The sequence below is a fragment of the Zingiber officinale genome, chromosome 11B (genome assembly GCF_018446385.1).
Source record: "Zingiber officinale cultivar Zhangliang chromosome 11B, Zo_v1.1, whole genome shotgun sequence".
In the NCBI taxonomy this organism is placed as follows: Eukaryota; Viridiplantae; Streptophyta; class Magnoliopsida; order Zingiberales; family Zingiberaceae; genus Zingiber; species Zingiber officinale.
In genome coordinates, this window is record NC_056007.1 from 8,299,244 (window position 1) to 8,317,142 (window position 17,899).

Genomic DNA, 17,899 nt, shown 5'->3' on the forward strand with positions numbered 1-17,899 from the left:
AAAATCTTTGTTGTCTGCTTTGTTCATATAATTTATACACGTTTTGCAATACCCAGTCAACAATTTATAAAATTTTATTTATTTTAATAATTTCTCTTTTTGAATTCCTCTGTTTTTTTCTTTTTTCTTTCTTCGTCTTTCCTTTTCTTCCATCAATTCTCCGTGAGTTCCCTGCTTTTTCCTCATTTGGCCGATGCTAAACAATCTACCTAACGCCGGGAATTTGTTGATTAGGCATCGCCATGTCGTCGCCGATGGAGCAAGCGGCCGGAGGGCTGCGTGCAGGAGGAGCTGGCGAGTTTGAGCTGACAAAGCTCCTGGGCGCGTACATGGATCATGCGGGCGAAGACGACGAGGGCAGCAGGTTTCAGTGGTTGCAGTCGCAGATCATCGGCGGTGAGGCGGAGTTCGACTCTCCGTTGGGACGCCGCCGGGTAACGTACGCCGACCACACGGCTTCCGGCAGATTCTTGGCATTCGTGGAAGAATTCCTCCGCCGACATGTCCTGCCTTCCTACGGTCAGTTTTAATCTCGAAACGTCTGGCCGCTAAATCGATCGTAATCTCGATAAATTTTGTTATCGTCTGTGTAGGGAATACTCACACGGCGGACAGTTACGTCGGCCGCCGGACCACCGGATTGGTCCGAGAAGCCACGCATTACATCAAGCGGCGGTTGGGGGCGAGCGGCCGGCGCGACGTTCTCCTCTTCTGCGGCTCCGGCTCCACCGCCGCCATCAAGCGCCTTCAGGAGGTGATGGGCGTCGCCGTCCCGTCCCTCCTCCGCGACGCCGTGCTCCGCCAGCTGCCGCTGGCCCATCGCTGGGTCGTCTTCGTCGGCCCCTACGAGCACCATTCCAACCTCCTTTCCTGGCGCGAGAGCCTGGTAGAGGTGGTCGAAGTCGGCCTCGACGACGCCGGCACGGTCGACATCGACCACCTGGAGGCGTCCTTACGGTCTCCCGATTTCGCCGGCCGCCCCAAGCTCGGCTCCTTCTCCGCCTGCAGTAATGTCACCGGGATTCACTCCGACACGCGCGCCATCGCCACCGTGCTTCATCGCCATGGCGCCTACGCCTGCTTCGACTTCGCTTGCAGTGGACCTTACGTCGACATCGAGATGAGGACAGGGGAGGAGGACGGCTACGATGCGATATTTCTGAGCCCTCACAAGTTCCTCGGCGGCCCCGGGAGCTCCGGCATCCTCCTGATGAACGACGCGCTCTACCGCATCAAAGATACGCCGCCGTCCACCTGCGGCGGCGGCACCGTACTCTACGTCAGCGGCCACGACGAGGTTCTGCTCGGCACCATGCGATTCCCTGTCTCTTCCTTGATTGCCACGTGACGCATGAGCTCTGTTTTGACGCAGGAAACCCTGTACTACGGCGAGGTGGAGGAGCGGGAGGACGCGGGGACGCCGGGTATCGTGCAGAATATCCGGGCGGCGGCGGCGTTCCTGGTGAAAGAGTGGGCAGGGGAGGCGGCGATCGGGCGAGCTGAACTCCAGATGTTGCGGCGAGCGCCCGAGAGGCTGGCCGGGAACTGGCCGGCCCTGACTTTTCGGGACCCTTGGGCGAAAAGAAAAAATGGACCTCTATAGAAAAAAAAATACTAACATACAATCTGAATAAGTTTAATAAGAAAATTTGAAAATTAATATATTTCATTTAAAATATGATAAACTCCATACAAAATATATTTATCAAGATTCTTCAAAAAATACAACACCGTACAAAATATATTTCTTAAGTTTCTTCAAAAAAAAAATGTAATACCTAAAAAAAATAAATATGAAATAATCATTGAAAAAAATCTATATCTTCTAGCATTTTGAGAAGTAAAATCATCAATAAGATTTTCAAAATCAAATTTTTTAGCACCTCATTTTCAATATATAAAATTGTCAAGCTATTTATATGCAAATCATTATCATCTTCTCTCAATTCTTCCTGCTCATTCGTTGCATGATTATGATCATCATTTTCTCTCAATTCTTCTTGTTCATTGATTGCATTATCATTTAATTCTTCTTAATTACTCAATTGCTGCTCATTTGTTGTATGATCATTTAGTTCTTCATGACTTTTTTCTTGTAATTCATAAATTGAATCTTCAATTGAAGAGCTAGCTTTAAAAAACTTACAAAGAATACATTTGTGAGTTTTAATAATCTGTTCCACTTTTTTTTTTGTTTATTTTCTGACTCCAAGGTTGATATTTCTTTGAAAACATATTTGTACTACTAATTTTAAGTGTAAAAATAAAACACATAAAACCAGTAACAAAGCTAACAATGAAATAAACACAAGTAGTGAAAATAATAGTTGAAAACAATAAAACTTGGTTTATACTTAAAGCAATCGATATAATATATTCTATGATGATTAAAATTGGGATGATTTATTTTAACTCTTTCAAATCTATAAGAAAAATCATAAAACATTGGCTCCAATACAATATCAAAAATCAATATTGAATATTGACAATAAGAAACTTACGTTGTAAGTTTATATATTGATGAATGATAATATTGATGAAACTAAAATTTCAATTAGAGAATAAACTTTTCTAATTTAATTTAAAGAGATTCAAAGGAGAAGAAAGGAAAAAATTAGCGTTCATGATTCATACTTTACTCTTTAAAAATTTATGACTTCTGTAAATAAATTAATAAAGAAAGAGTTGTACAAATAATAAAATCTTGGAAAGAGAAAAAATGATCATTTACCTTCCTTCTTTTTTTCTATTAATCCAATAAATTTTTTTGGAGGGTTTTTATTAAAACAATCTAATTATATATAATATATATTATATATGTATGTCAAATTTGGGGCCCCTTAAAAATTGGGGGCCCTTAGCCGTCGCCCCCGATGACATGCCTCAGGGCCGGCCCTGACCCGAGGGTGCTGGTTCTGGGCGCTACCACCGCCGCCGGCTCCGACGCGGCGGTTGCGCGGCAGCCCATCATCTCGTTCCTGGTCTACCCAGAAGCGCAAGGAGAAGGGACACGTGGCAAACCCTTGCACTGCCGCTTTACCACGCGGCTGCTCAACGACTTGTTCGGGATCCAGGGACGCGGCGGCTGCGCGTGCGCTGCGCCCTACGGTCACCGTCTCCTCTCCATCGACCGCCGCCAATCCAAAGCCATCAAATCCGTCATTCAAATGGTCAGATTAGATTCTGCCATTTTACACACCACCCCCTCTATTTCCCAAAATAACAAATTTTCCAAATCTTCTTCTAGGGTTACGAAGGAATCACACCAGGGTGGACTCGAGTGAGCTTCACATACTACACCTCCTTGGAAGAACTCGAATTTGTGGCTGATCATGGCCACAAATTTCTTCCACTTTATACTTTCGATTGGAAGACAGGGGACTGGGATTTCATGCACCATCAACAAGCCTTCTTCCCCATGAAACCTAAGGATGAAGATGATGAAGCCTCTGGTGGCAAGCCATTCAATGGTTACATGAACTTTGCCAAGGCCATTGTGGCTTCCCTACCAACCTTCACAGTAAAGAGATACATTCCAGAGGCCATTCATTCTGAGTTGGTCGATTTCCTGCTGTAGCACCATTATTTAATTTATCTCAAGCATTTAATATTCCAGAGGCCATTGTGATGAGTTGGCCTTTAGTATTTTGTAATGTAATTCTTTAGATGAAAGAGTGATTTTTTTTAAAAAAATATTTAATAAAAGTAAATGATTTTAAAGATGAAGTATTTTAAATCTGATCCGGTGGTAAGGACGGGAGACTCTCATGGACGGAGGGTCAAAGACACGTGGAGGTCAACCCCAAGTTCGCGCCGAACGGAAGCATGCCGGGCCGAACGAAAGGATGTTGGGCTGAACGGAAGGATGGCGCGCCGAACGGAAGCCTGCCGGGCCGAACGGAAGGGTGCTGGGCCGAACGGAAGGATGTCGGGCCGAACGGAAGCATGCCGGGCCGAACGGAAGGATGTCGCGCTGAACGGAAGGATGCCGCGCCGAACGGAAGCATGCCGGGCCGAACGGAAGCATGCCGGGCCGACCTGACATTCGGCCAGGAGCTTCCCGGGGCGGACAGAAGGCAACCCAACCATGGGCGGGTTTCCGACGCTCATAGTGAAAAGGGTCACCGGGCCGAGCGGATAGCCCGCTCGACCGAAGCATAAAGCATCGTTGCTGTGGAACACTCTCAGCTGAGCACCCGGTCGGACCGATACTTACGCCCGGTCGGACCTATGCCTGCCGAGCGGATGAATTCTTGGCATCAGGAAAAAGGAGACAAGGGCAAGGGGCATTAGGGAACATCATTTTCTGACAGCAGGCATGTTCGACGACCAGACCATACATAGAATCGTACGACGGAAGGGCATGCTGTCCCATCAAAGAGGTGATCAGACTGTATAGTATGGTGTCAGGCATGTTCCTCTGATAAGCCCATGCTAAGGTATGGTACCAGGACACATGTACGCCTCGGTAGGTGTGCCCGAGCCTCCCCACAGCTCTATATAAGAGCCTTCATATTTCACGGGAGGTATACATTCTCTGATATTCGGAGCCACTTCTTTGCTGTCCACTTGCCTGACTTGAGCGTCGGAGGGTCGTCGCCGGGAACCCCTTCCCGGCCCGACTTCTTTGCAGGTTCGCCGGAGCGCCGTACGACCGGTCGGAGATCTACGTCAGCAACCAGGAGAGCGCCACGTGCCCAGCGTCCGTTGATTCAGCGATTCAGACAGGACCAATTTGGCGCCGTCTGTGGGAACGCTCCTGCATCCGATCGGAAGCAATCGACGAAGCTGGACGACCGCACTCGGTGATGCTCTCCACAGAGGAGCTCGACGCTCTGATCGAAACCAGAGCAGCTAAGCTCGTGGTGCAACAGAAACAGAAGGCGCAAGCCGAGCGTTCCGAGCAATAAGCGACGTCAACATCAGGAGGTCGAGCGGCATCAAAGTTCCGACCGGAGAATATCTCAACATGGGGCCGAGATAAAGATCCGGTCGGCATTCAAGGGGAAAGAGGATGGCCGAGCGAACCACCTCCAGTCGTACCGAGCTGGGTGAATGGTGCGCCTATGTAATTCATTTTATGTGTGTCTTGGTCGCCTGTGTCCTTTTAATGCAGGAAGCAAAGTGATAAAACGTATTTTGGAATTATTGGTCGAACGACCGACTACACGAAGACAACGTGCCGCTCGGACCGTGTTGAAATTAGCCTTGAAGGCCGTCGAGCTCCGACGTTAAAAATCGAGAGATGAACCGACATCTATAAACCCTCCGGCCAGAAGACCGTCGAGCTCCGACGTTAAAAATCGAGAGTCGAGCCGGCGACTATAAACCCTCCGAGCGGAAGCCGCCGAGCTTGACGTTAAAAAACAGTCGAGCCGCGACTATAAACCCTCCGAGCGGAAGACCGCCGAGCTCCGACGTTAAAATCGAGAGTCGAGCCGGCGACTATAAACCTTCGAGCGGAAGACCGCCGAGCTCCGACGTTAAAAATCGAGAGGAGCGGCGACTATAAACCCTCCGGCGGAAGACCGTCGAGCTCCGACGTTAAAATAGAGTCGAGCCGCGACTATAAACCCTCCGGCGGAAGACCGTCGAGCTCCGACGTTAAAATCGAGAGTCGTGCCGGCGACTATAAACCCTCCGAGCGGAAGACCGCCGAGCTCCGACGTTAAAAATCGAGAGTCGAGCCGGCGACTATAAACCCTCCGAGCGGAAGACCGTCGAGCTCCGACGTTAAAAATCGAGAGTCGAGCCGGCGACTATAAACCCTCCGAGCGGAAGACCGTCGAGCTCCGACGTTAAAAATCGAGAGTCGAGCCGGCGACTATAAACCCTCCGAGCGGAAGACCGTCGAGCTCCGACGTTAAAAATCGAGAGTCGAGCCGACGACTATAAACCCTCCGAGCGGAAGACCGTCGAGCTCCGACGTTAAAAATCGAGAGACGAACCGGCGTCTATAAACCCTCCGGCCGGAAGACCGTCGAGCTCCGACGTTAAATATCGAGTCGTGCCGACGAGTATAAACCCTCCGGCCGGAAGTAATGCTGTTTAGCGGTAATTCCAGTTAAAGCCATGCATGTATTCAACTAAGCGAGTCCGGCGGACCAAGTGTGCAAGCGGGCGGGTTACCAAGAGTACCCCGTAAACATCTGGCGAAAATCCCATTTGCGAAACGAGATATATTCAGCCGAGCGGACTAGCTATACAAAATACTTCGTGAGAAATCCCTTGCAAAACGCAAGAGAGGTGGGATGAGAGGCGATTAACGAGGAGAAGCGGAGGATGGTTTCTTGGATGCGCCGCTCGGCACTACGGGCGTCCAGTCAGTCAGACTATGCGCCTCCTTCGACTAGACTTGAAGGGGAGGCATGTGATCCGGTGGTAAGGACGGGGGACCCTCATGGGTGGAGGGTCAAAGACACGTGGAGGTCAACCCCAAGTTCGCGCCGAACGGAAGCATGCCGGGCCGAACGGAAGCATGCCGGGCTGAACGGAAGCATGCCGGGCCGAACGGAAGCATGTCGGGCCGAACGGAAGGGTGCCGGGCCGAACGAAAGCATGCCGGGCCGAACGGAAGGATGCCGCGCCGAACGGAAGCATGCCGGGCCGAACGGAAGGATGCCGTGCCGACCTGACATTCGGCCAGGAGCTTCCCGGGCCGGACAGAAGGCAACCCGACCATGGGCGGGTTTCCAACGCTCATAGTGAAAAGGGTCACCGGGCCGAGCGGATAGCCCGCTCGGCCGAAGCATAAAGCATCGTTGCTGTGGAACACTCTCAGCTGAGCACCCGGTCGGACCGATACTTACGCCCGGTCGGACCGATACTTACGCCCGGTCGGACCTATGCCTGCCGAGCAGATGAATGCTTGGCGTCAGGAAAAAGGAGACAAGGGCAAGGTGACATTAGGGAACATCATTTTCTGACAGCAGGCATGTTCGACGACCAGGCCATACATAGAATCGTACGACGGAAGGACATGCTGTCCCATCAAAGAGGTGATCAGACTGTATAGTATGGTGTCAGACATGTTCCTCTGACAAGCCCATGCTAAGGTATGGTACCAGGACACGTGTACGCCTCGGTAGGTGTGCCCGAGCCTCCCCACAGCTCTATATAAGAGCCTTCATATTTCGCCGGAGGTATGCATTCTCTGATATTTGGAGCCACTTCTTTGCTGTCCACTTGCCTGACTTGAGCGTCGGAGGGTCGTCGTCGGAAACCCCTTCCCGGCCCGACTTCTTTGCAGGTTCGCCGGAGCGCTGTACGATCGGTCGGAGATCTATGTCAGTAACTAGGAGAGCGCCACGTACCCAGCATCTATTGATTCAGTGATTCAAACAGGATCAGAATCATTAATTAAAAGTATTGGTATTTTTTGTATCTCAAATGTCGGAACTTAATTTGATTCACCATCGATAAATTAAATGTCATTGATTGATTATTTTCTTATTCTTTTTTTAGACTGAGATGAAATTTCTTTTATTAGAATTAGAGAATTGAAGTTCGATATTTAGTTAATATGTTGACTTGGCTTTTAGTATTTTAATTTTCAGTTTAGTTGGTCAAACTGTGCCACATGTTTGACTATGAGAGAGATACCATTATTGAGGTTGGTTGTAATGGGTGGAGTGTCAACCCATCCCTATTGAGAGGGAGCATTGTATATGAGTTGTCTCTTGTGATTTTGTAATGATTATATTGTTTTGTAATGGGATATAGATTTTTTTTTTAACTCATTATTTATCATTGGTAAAATGAATGTGGTCGAGGTTTACATTCTAATTGACTTTTTTCTTGGCATTATGAGACCGAGATGAAATTTCTTTTGTTTGAATTGGAGAATTAAAGTAGAAAACAGATTGAGATTTTGGAATTTACAGACGAAAGTAGAGAAGATGATGTGAAAATAATAAAATGAGTTATTTATTTATAGAGTTTGGAAAATAATAAATATTAAATTGTAATTGTTTATGTTTGAGATTGTGGTCTAGTGAACAGGAGGCAACTGTTGAGGTAGAGATCTTGTGTCACGTTTCAAGTAGTTCCTGTCAGAAGAAATTTCGATAGTATTATTTCCTCTGTACGGGTGATAATATGAAACTTCCTATAATACCTTCAGGGTCATATATACCTCGGCCAATACGGCCGGAACAATAACAATAAAATATAATAACATACCACGCAGTTTAGTATCACAATTCACTAAAACAACGATAAGGAAATCATCTCAAATATTCTACTCAATTACACCCATAAAACTCAAATCTTATATCATACTCAACTATACCCATAAAACTCAAATCACAACGACGCAAATAAAATCAACTCACCTATTCTGCCGTCCAGGCAAGTATGTAGCAGAACATATCCAAATAAAACCCAATGATAATAAAGGATCATACAAGATCCAAGTGTCAAAATCAGAACAAGTCTAAAACACAGTCTAGATAGTATAATAAGAAAACCAAGAGACCAAACAAACAGCCTTGCGATCTGCAGGGGGACTAGCGACTGGAGATCTTCGGACAACCTCAACCTGAAATAGTAATATCAATGAGGTGAGTCAACTCCTCAGCAGGTAACTACTGACATGCATAGTAAGAAAATAACCAATAGCAATAATTATGCGTACTGTCTCCTGATATAGGAATGATAAATGCAAACTGAAATATATAGGAGAAAAATTATACTAACCAGGACCTAGTGTATGGATAATAGACCGAGAGGTATAGAAATCATGTATGCATGTCAAGCATATGTATCCACCAAATATGCAGCAAACACAAGCAATCAATGCATCAATGCGTATGATGCCAATGACATGTCCTGATCACCCCTACTGCCAGTCAGCCATCTCACACACGATGGTGAGACCAAGTGAGTAGGACTGTGACAACCGTGCACTTTGTCATCACTGCTCCTGAGTGACCGAGTGGACGGGATGCTGTCGGAATACATCTATCCTCCTTACCCCAAATCATAAGTGGGGGAGCTCAATGCTCTCATCTCCCTGAGCCAGTCCAGAGGAGGGATCCCTACCGACTACCACGCTGTGTTACACTACCCATGAACAGACCAACAGAGCCAAACAGAGCAAAACTGTCTGTCGGCTACCACGCTGCGTCACCAGACCAGTAGAACCTAATAGAGCAAAACTGTCTACCGACTACCACGCTGAGTCACCGGACCAGCGAAGCCTAACAGGAGAACTGCCACACACCCTGCCTGACATACCACTAACCCATGAGTGGTGGTGTGTGCAAATCTATGTAACTGGCGATGTGCTCAATAAGAAAGGAGCCGACTATCGCACAACATGCAATCATGCGAGATGGTGCATGACACTAAGCATGAAAATATCCTGATCCTATCCATCTCTACATAATGTGTACCATCGGATAAATAGATCCAATCAATAGTCTAGGCACACAAGGAAGATATGGTATAAAAACCTAGGTCCTGAACATAATAAGACATGGTTATGTCACTACCCCTATAAGAATATATAATCAGGTGGGTACTAACATGAAATGCAAAACAGGAAAGCAAAAATAAGCATGTAACAAGTATCCGATAGAGACAAACCGATATAGATATGAAACATAATCATTACTACTAGTTAAAAACTACTATGCATATTAAATGACATATCAAAATAGATAAGTCCAGGTACCCGCTGTTAGGACCTTCGGATAGCGGCTAGAGAGGGGGGGTGTGAATAGCCGACCTCAAATTATCGTTTCTTCCTACAATTTAGGTTAGCGCAGCGGAAATAAAGAGTAGAAACGAAAATGGAGAAGATCAAACCTCAAACGCGACGATATAACGAGGTGCAGAGATGATACTCCTACTCCTCGGCTTGTCCGTAAGGTGGACGAATCCTATCAATCCGTCGGTGGATGAGACCCCGGAAAACCGGCTAATAAGAACTCCTTCTGGGTGGAGAAACCTCACCACAATTCCTTTTGCAACAGCAATAATGGAGTACAAATAATAGAGCAAGAAACAATGGACAATATGAATGTAAAAACACCTTACCAAGTTTGCTTGTCTTCTCGTTGTTTACTGGAGTCCGTTGATGAAGCAGCAACTTCACGGATCCAACAACAGCAACTAGAAAACCAGCCGATGGAAGCTCACACGAAGCTTCAGCAGTGGAGAGCTCAACAAAGCTCAGATCACAGGAGCAAGAACCGTAGTCAGCAAGCGTTATTTCCCTTCTTCTACTGTAGCGGCCTTATATCCTGCACCTGCAAAGAAGACAAAGAAGAATCCAGAAATCTAGCCGTTGAGTCACAACGGCTAAGCCTGGACCGATCAGGCTCTATCCTGATCGGTCCAGGAGGACCCTGATCGGTCCACAGACCGATCAGGCATCGGTCCTGTATCCCTGATCGGTCTGTGGACCGATCAGATATGTGTGATGCTTATCTAATCGATCCTCCCTTGTATGTAACACTTGCATCTCCAGAATTATAAACTTGATTCGTTCTATTCTGATGAGCCCTTTGTTTACTCTCGTCAGTCACCCAAACATTAAAGATCTTGGCCCAACGTTCATTTTGATCCAAGGGTCTTTTCTCCCTCATCTTAGAATGAGCTACCGAGCCCTTTCTGATCTAGTCCGGAGAACGAGCTACCGAGCCCTCTCCGACTTCCTCATCCGGTCCAGAGAACGAGCTCCCGAGCCCTCTCTGACCTAGTCCGGAGAACGAGCTACCGAGCCCTCTCCGACTTCGTCCGGTCCAGAGAACGAGCTCCCGAGCCCTCTCTGACCTAGTCCGGAGAACGAGCTACCGAGCCCTCTCCGACTTCCACGTCCGGTCCAGAGAACGAGCTCCCGAGCCCTCTCTGACCTAGTCCAGAGAACGAGCTACCGAGCCCTCTCCGACTTCGTCCGGTCCAGAGAACGAGCTCCCGAGCCCTCTCTGACCTAGTCCGGAGAACGAGCTACCGAGCCCTCTCCGACTTCCTCCGGCGAACGAGCTCCCGAGCCCTCTCTGATCTAGTCCGGAGAACGAGCTACCGAGCGCTCTCCGACTTTGTCCGGTCTAGAGAACGAGCTCCCGAGCCCTCTCTGACCTAGTCCTGAGAACGAGCTACCGAGCCCTCTCTGACTCCATCCAGTTCAGAGAACGAGCTACCGAGCCCTCTCTGACTTCCCATGCCAAGCTTCCATACTTGGACTTTTCCCCGTGCCAAGCTCCCTGCTTGGTCTTTTCCCGTGCCAAGCTCCCTGCTTGGACTTTTCCGTGCCAAGTCTCCATACTTGGACTTTTCCGTGCCAAGTCTCCATACTTGGGCTTTTCCCGTGCCAAGCTCCTTGCTTGGACTTTTCCGTGCCAAGTCTCCATACTTGGACTTTTCCGTGCCAAGTCTCCATACTTGGACTTTTCCGTGCCAAGTCTCCATACTTGGGCTTTTCCCGTGCCAAGCTCCCTGCTTGGACTTTTCCGTGCCAAGTCTCCATACTTGGACTTTTCCGTGCCAAGTCTCCATACTTGGACTTTTCCCGTGCCAAGTCTCCATACTTGGACTTTTCCGTGCCAAGTCTCCATACTTGGACTTTTCCCGTGCCAAGCTCCCTGCTTGGACTTTTCCGTGCCAAGTCTCCATACTTGGGCTTTTCCCGTGCCAAGCTCCATACTTGGACTTTTCCGTGCCAAGTCTCCATACTTGGACTTTTCCCGTGCCAAGCTCCCTGCTTGGACTTTTCCGTACCAAGTCTCCATACTTGGACTTTACCCGAATCAGGTCAACTCAAGTCGGGTCAACCAGGTCAACCTTGACCAAAGGTTGCACCCACAATCCCAAGTTCCTATTCTTGTCAAACATCAAAATACAACTTCTCTATTCTCGTCAAACATCAAAATATACCTCGAGTCAGGTCAACTCGAGTCGGGTCAACCAGGTCAACCTTGACCTAAGGTTGCACCAACAATCTCCCCCTTTTTGATGTTTGACAAAAACCATAATCAAGTTAGGTTAACCCGATAACCTAACTTAGGTTTTCCAATAGTTCTCCAATGTTATTCCTTGAACATTCTCCCCAAACTCCAATGTTCTTCCTTGAACATTTTCTAAACATTCTCCCCCTTTTTGACACACATCAAAAAGAGTGAACCAAGGTCAAGAGTTTCTTCCTAATGAAAGTCCCATACCTTTCATTGAAACCCTTAATTTCCCCCTTGATACTAAATACAACAATCAACATAGTGACCATCCCATATCACTCATCTTGACGAGTAAAAACTCCCCCTAAAAGTCAACTCCTGCTTGACCAATAGGTAAAACTCCCCCTAAAGGTCAACTCCCCCTTGACCATTGCACCAACAATGTCTTGGAGAGTTTCAATCCTTTAGAAATCTAAAATACCAACTTCCAGCTGAAATTTCAGACAATCAGTCGAAAATCAGCATTTTGGCACGCTCAGCCCTTTACTGGATCGGTCACCAGACCGATCCATACTTCCCTGGATCGGTCCAGTGACCGATCCAGACCTCCCTGGACCGATCAGCATCCCCTCTGATCGGTCCACAAAGCTCTGATAGGAATTTCTGATTTTTCTCCCGAAATTCAAAAACCCCTAAAAATTCACAGAAAATTCCAAAAATTGTAAAATTTTGAGGATACATTTCTCATAACATATATTATCATGGAAAAATAGTTTTCTATGAAAATAGCTTCCATTTTCAAATCTTGATACAAAGTTCGAAAAACTTTGAAATAGCTCAAGGTTAATCCATCTTTGTATCAATTTGCTCAATGATGAATGCTATCACTAGAAAAGCTTCATCAAGGTTTTTCAAATCAATTTTGAAATGATTTTAAACCATTCAATTTAGGACCACAATCTTAGGGCTAAATGTACATGACTTGTACACAAGCTTTCCCTATGATCCTCAATTTAGAATTAGGCTCATCTAGGTACAAGAGCTATGCACCTTGATCCTAACTCATAATCCTAATATCTCACACACATCTAAGGTGTATCAAACACATCCAAGTCAATTTTGATGTGAGATATGGGTTTAGGTCATCTTAAGCTAAGTTCTCATGCATTTTCTAGACAACAATTTGATTTCCATATCAAATTGAGTTTTTATCCTTAAATCAATTTAATTGATCTTAAATGCAAGAGATGATGACATGACATAAAATAATATCATAAGTGAAAACATGTGCCAATGTCATGATGTCATGTCATAAAGTATGAAACTTAAATAAGGCATGATATATAACTAACCTAAGCATTATCATGACATTTCAAATGATAATAAAATAAATATGATGTCATGACATGGCATATGACAAACAATATATGGCAAATAACATATAAAGGTATAGAAAATACCTAATTCTAGCCTTAGTTACCATTTTTGATAATTTTGATCATTTTGCCACAAATTCTATATTCCTAAGTGTAATAGACCTAAAATCATATACTAAAGATTTTTAGATCACTATGTGCCAATTAGATTGATCCTAGAAAACTCCTCAAATGTGGTTGGCACATCCTAATCACCTTAGGAATAATTTTCAATTTCATTTTCAAGGCTTGGTTATACCTTGAAACTTCCTAAAATGCCACCTTTTGCCATGATTAGGTTAACTACCTATCCAAATAAGATGGGCACACCCTAAACCATCTAGCGTGATGAAATCACGCTTCTAGGAACCCAAAACCTATTTGAGCTCATTGGGTTCACTAAATATTCACTAGGGATGACTTCCCTAGCAACCCTCCTAATGACCCTCCTAGGCTTTAAAGCCTTGGTCATTTGGGATTCATCAAGATCAACTCTAGGGGTGACTCCCCTTGTGACCTTGGTGATGGTCTTCCTAGCCCTAGGTCTTGTTCCATAATCGAATGGAACATTATGATAAGTGAGCTTGACCACTTGAGACTTAGGTTTGTGACTCAAACCTCTCATGTCCTTGGGCTTTTGCTTTTGACCCTTAGACCCTAGAGTTGACTTCTCCAAATTCTTAAGAGTCTTTTCTAAGGTGTCAAGTCTTGACCTCAAGACTTGATTTTCCTTCTCTAATACCTCAAGTTTTAATTTTTCATTTTTCTTTGAGGTATTCCTAGGCATATGTCTTGTTGTTTTGGGATTCCTATCTAGGTTTTCCTTAACCTTAGATGAGTTAATTCTAGGGTTGGCATTTCTAGTATCATCCTTACCTAGACTAACATGTTTGGCACCTAAGCACATGTATCGGTTTCTATGGTTATCATGCTTATCATCATTGGCAATTGCAATAAAGCTACTAGCATGTTTCTTATTAGAATTGCAATAATGTGCCTTAAAAGATACCTTAGGGTTTTCCTTAGCTCCCCCCATAGATGTGCTTGGTCTCTTGTCCTTGTGAGGTTGCCTCCCCCTCGGACATTGGCTCCTATAATGTCCCCTTTGCTTGCATTGGAAGCACACCACGTGCTCCTTGCCCTTGCGTATCGGGACTCCAGCTTCCTTGACTTTTGGTGCCGGTGGAGTCTTCCTAATCCTCTTTGGACATTTACTCTTGTAATACCCATATTCCCTACACTCAAAGCACATTATATGTAATTTACTTGAAATTAAGTTGCTTGAGTTACTTAGGGTTGAGGATGAACATAAACTCTCTTCTTCATCCCTTCCGGAGGTAGAGACTTCTTCTTCTTGCTCCAATCTTGAAGAAGAACTCTTCTCCTCTTCTTCCTTAGATGTTGAGTAGCCCTCAACTTCTAATTCCATACCTCCATGATGTGAGCTACTTGGCTCACTTGACTCCTCTTCATGACTTGAATTGGAGCTCTCCTCATGGAACTTAGCCAAGTTGTTCCACAACTCCTTGGCATCGTTGTATCCACCTATCTTACACAAGATATCATTAGGTAATGAAAATTCAAGGATGTTCGTTACCTCGTCGTTGATTGTGGATTGGTGGATTTATTCCTTCGTCCACTTCTTCTTCTCGAGAGGTTCTCCCTTTTTATCCACCGGAGGAGTAAAACCTACTCGTACACAATTTCAATTCACTAGGTTAGTCATAAGAAAATACTTCATTCTTGTAGGTCCCTTTGGAGGCCGGCAAGAGGGGAGGGGTGAATTGCCCTACAAAATAAAACCAACAACCCTTCTCGGATATTCAGCTAACTTAAAAGAACTTGTAATTAAAAAGGCAGAGACTAATTAAAACAGAAAGTAGACACAGAGGAATTACTTGGTTTGCAATCAGAGGATTGCTAATCCAAGGCAAAGAAGGTGCACTAATTGATTCTCCTCTGGGCGGAGTAGCCTCTTACAGCGTTCAAAGCACAGAAAGAAATAACACAAATGAAAGCACTGGATTACAAGTAGTTCGTTGTGTTTAAGCTTCTAGACCAAGGCTATATTTATAGTCTTGGTCCGGGCGCCTGGAAGGGTTCCGGGCGCCCTAGGGGGGATAAATTTTATCCCCCAACGGTTGGATCGAGTCAAAACTCGATCCTGTTGAAAAGTCGATTCCGGGCGCCCTGGTCGGTTCCGGGCGCCCGGAGCCCTAAGGTCAACATAAGTTGACTTTTCGACTCCGGTTCAACTCGTCTCAGTTCGGCTCGTCTTGGTCCGGGTCTGTTCGCTCCGGCTCCGCTAGCTTGGGTGATCTCGGCCTTCCGGAATAGGGCTCACCCGAACCCATGTTCCGACCTTCTCCTCGAGCAGCCTTCCTTCCCGGTTTCTCGTCCCTCGAGCGCCGCGCACGCTCTTCTCGTCCACCGGTGTACTCTTCCGCAGACACCTCGTCCCTCGGACGCACCGAGCCCGTCGGCTCTCTCCCCGTGCCGTCCTTCTCGCTAGCCACGTCTTCCGCTCGACTTCCTGTGTTCCTAAGCTCCTGCACACTTAGACACAAGGGTTAAACAAACGCAGGACCTAACTTAGCTTGTTTGATCACATCAAAACACCTTGGGGTTCCAACAATCTCCCCCTTTTTGATGTGAGCAACCCAAGTTAAGTTAGGGTAACCATATGCAATAAAAACGATTTATATTCCAATATTCAATTGAAAAATTATAGTACCTCCCCCTAGACTTAACATACTTCTCCCCCTTTGATCACATAAAAATTGGGGTTATAAATAAGTCTAAGGTAAATTAAATAAAAAAACTTTAAGTGTAAAATAATGTCTAAGTAAAATTCAATTTAAAGACACTCTTCAGAATTTTTCTTTCGAAAGAAAAATATTTAAGTAAAACATTTTTCAGATAAAACAGTCATAAGTGTTAAAAAAATTTTAAGTTTTGAAACTTATCTCAACATTCAAAACAAATTTTCTAATTAAAAAAAATTCTAAGTTAATATTCATCAGAAACAATTCTAAGTCTATTTTAAGAAAAATTATAAGGCAAAAAAAATTCTAAGATAAATTAAAAAAATTTCTAAGATAATAAAAAATTTCTAAGTAAAAGAAATTTAAACACAAATTGAATAACTCTTTTAAAGCATTAAGTAATTCAAATTAATGCTTTTTCAGTTAGTCAATTAAACTCTTCATTTCAATACTTGGCTTCCAGGTCGTGGCGAGGCACTAGGCCTTCTTGGTTATTGGAGCAACAACCACTTCCTTAGACAAAGCCTCATAAAGAAATTAGTTGTTTAATTTACTTGCTGAAAATGCTAAGTCTGATTTTAATTTTAAATTAAATAGGTTTTTGGAACCCAATAGAGGTTCCTACCTACAGGATTAACCAAGTATTTCCTAGGTATATAGATTTTTGATATATTTCTAATTTGACTTTGATGAAATCTATAATACCAATTTAAACCTCTATAATTTCTAAAAGTAGAAATATTTGGACCATTAGATTTTTCAATCTTTCTATTTCTTCTTTTAGTTTTTCATTTTCAATTTTTCAAAATCCTCTATAAGACATGATTTTGCCAAAATTCTCTTTGTTTCTAATATTTCATTTTCTAATTTGGTATTTTTATTTTCTAATTTATACATGGATTTAGTCATAGCTTTGATACCAAAGTAAAGTTCATCAGGGGGTAAGAGGCATACCTCACTTACCATATCAGACTTGAAGCCTGAATCTACCCCTGCTTCGCTACTTCCATCTGACGTCGCTCCCCCTTCATCGATGCTGGGTTCTGATGTGCTTTGTCCTTCGTGGCTTGCCATCAGTGTAATCCCCGCATATTCTTGAGCTTCTGATTCAGATGAAGAAGTGTCATCCCAAGTTGCTTTTAGGTTGTGTTTATTAGGTGTCTTCATTTTGACCTTCTTGAGTTCTGGGCAGTCTTCCCTTAGGTGTCCCTCCTTCTGACACTGGTAGCACCGTACCTTTCTTCTACCTTGACTCTTTTTATTCTGCATTTTAAATTTATTAGATCTAAAAAACTTTTTAAAATTTCTTACCATGTATGCTTCTTGATCGTCTTCGGAGTCTGACTCGAGTTCATCCTTCTGGGTTGCGTTCAGCGCCATAGTCTGGGTTGCATCCTTTGTCGTTTCTGCACACCTGGTTTCATGCAATTCAAGAGTAGAAAACAACTCTTCTAAAGTACTTACCTCCAGGTCTTTTGAGATGTAGTAGGCGTCGACGATTGATGTCCACTCTGGAGTTCTTGGAAACGCGTTGAGCGCGTAGCGTATAGTGTCCCGGTTTGTTACCGTTTCACCAAGGTTTTCGAGACAAGTAACTAGTTCTTTTACCTTCGCATGTAGACCAGCTACTTTCTCACCTTTCTCCAGACGGATGTTCATCAGTTTGTTGCGGAGGATGTCCCTTCTAGCGAGCTTCGCTTCGGACGCGCCTTCGTGGAGTTCCAAGAACTTCTCCCAAAGTTCTTTAGCAGATAAATAGTTTCCGATGCGGTTGACCTCTTGAGGCGATAACACGCTCAGCAGGTGATGTTCCGCACGGCTG

At 44.9% G+C, this 17,899-nt stretch overlaps 1 protein-coding gene across 1 annotated transcript; it reads left to right on the plus strand.

The window, feature by feature from the left end:
- The first annotated feature begins 197 nt into the window (after positions 1-197).
- LOC122033754 (probable cysteine desulfurase) lies at positions 198-3,577 on the plus strand. Its single transcript, XM_042592919.1, has 5 exons — positions 198-519; positions 594-1,297; positions 1,373-1,534; positions 2,883-3,170; positions 3,248-3,577. Exons 1-5 carry the CDS (start codon positions 243-245, stop codon positions 3,575-3,577), a joined length of 1,761 nt encoding a protein of 586 aa, XP_042448853.1. The 5' UTR covers positions 198-242.
- Positions 3,578-17,899: the final 14,322 nt, after the last annotated feature.

Bases quoted from the DNA above. Each gene is read 5' to 3' on its own strand.
- LOC122033754 (XM_042592919.1), top strand. From the start codon at position 243: ATGTCGTCGCCGATGGAGCAAGCGGCCGGAGGGCTGCGTGCAGGAGGA. The intron at 520-593 runs GTCAGTTTTAAT...TCGTCTGTGTAG, and splicing joins ACATGTCCTGCCTTCCTACG to GGAATACTCACACGGCGGAC. The intron at 1,535-2,882 runs CTGGCCGGGAAC...CCGATGACATGC, and splicing joins TGCGGCGAGCGCCCGAGAGG to CTCAGGGCCGGCCCTGACCC.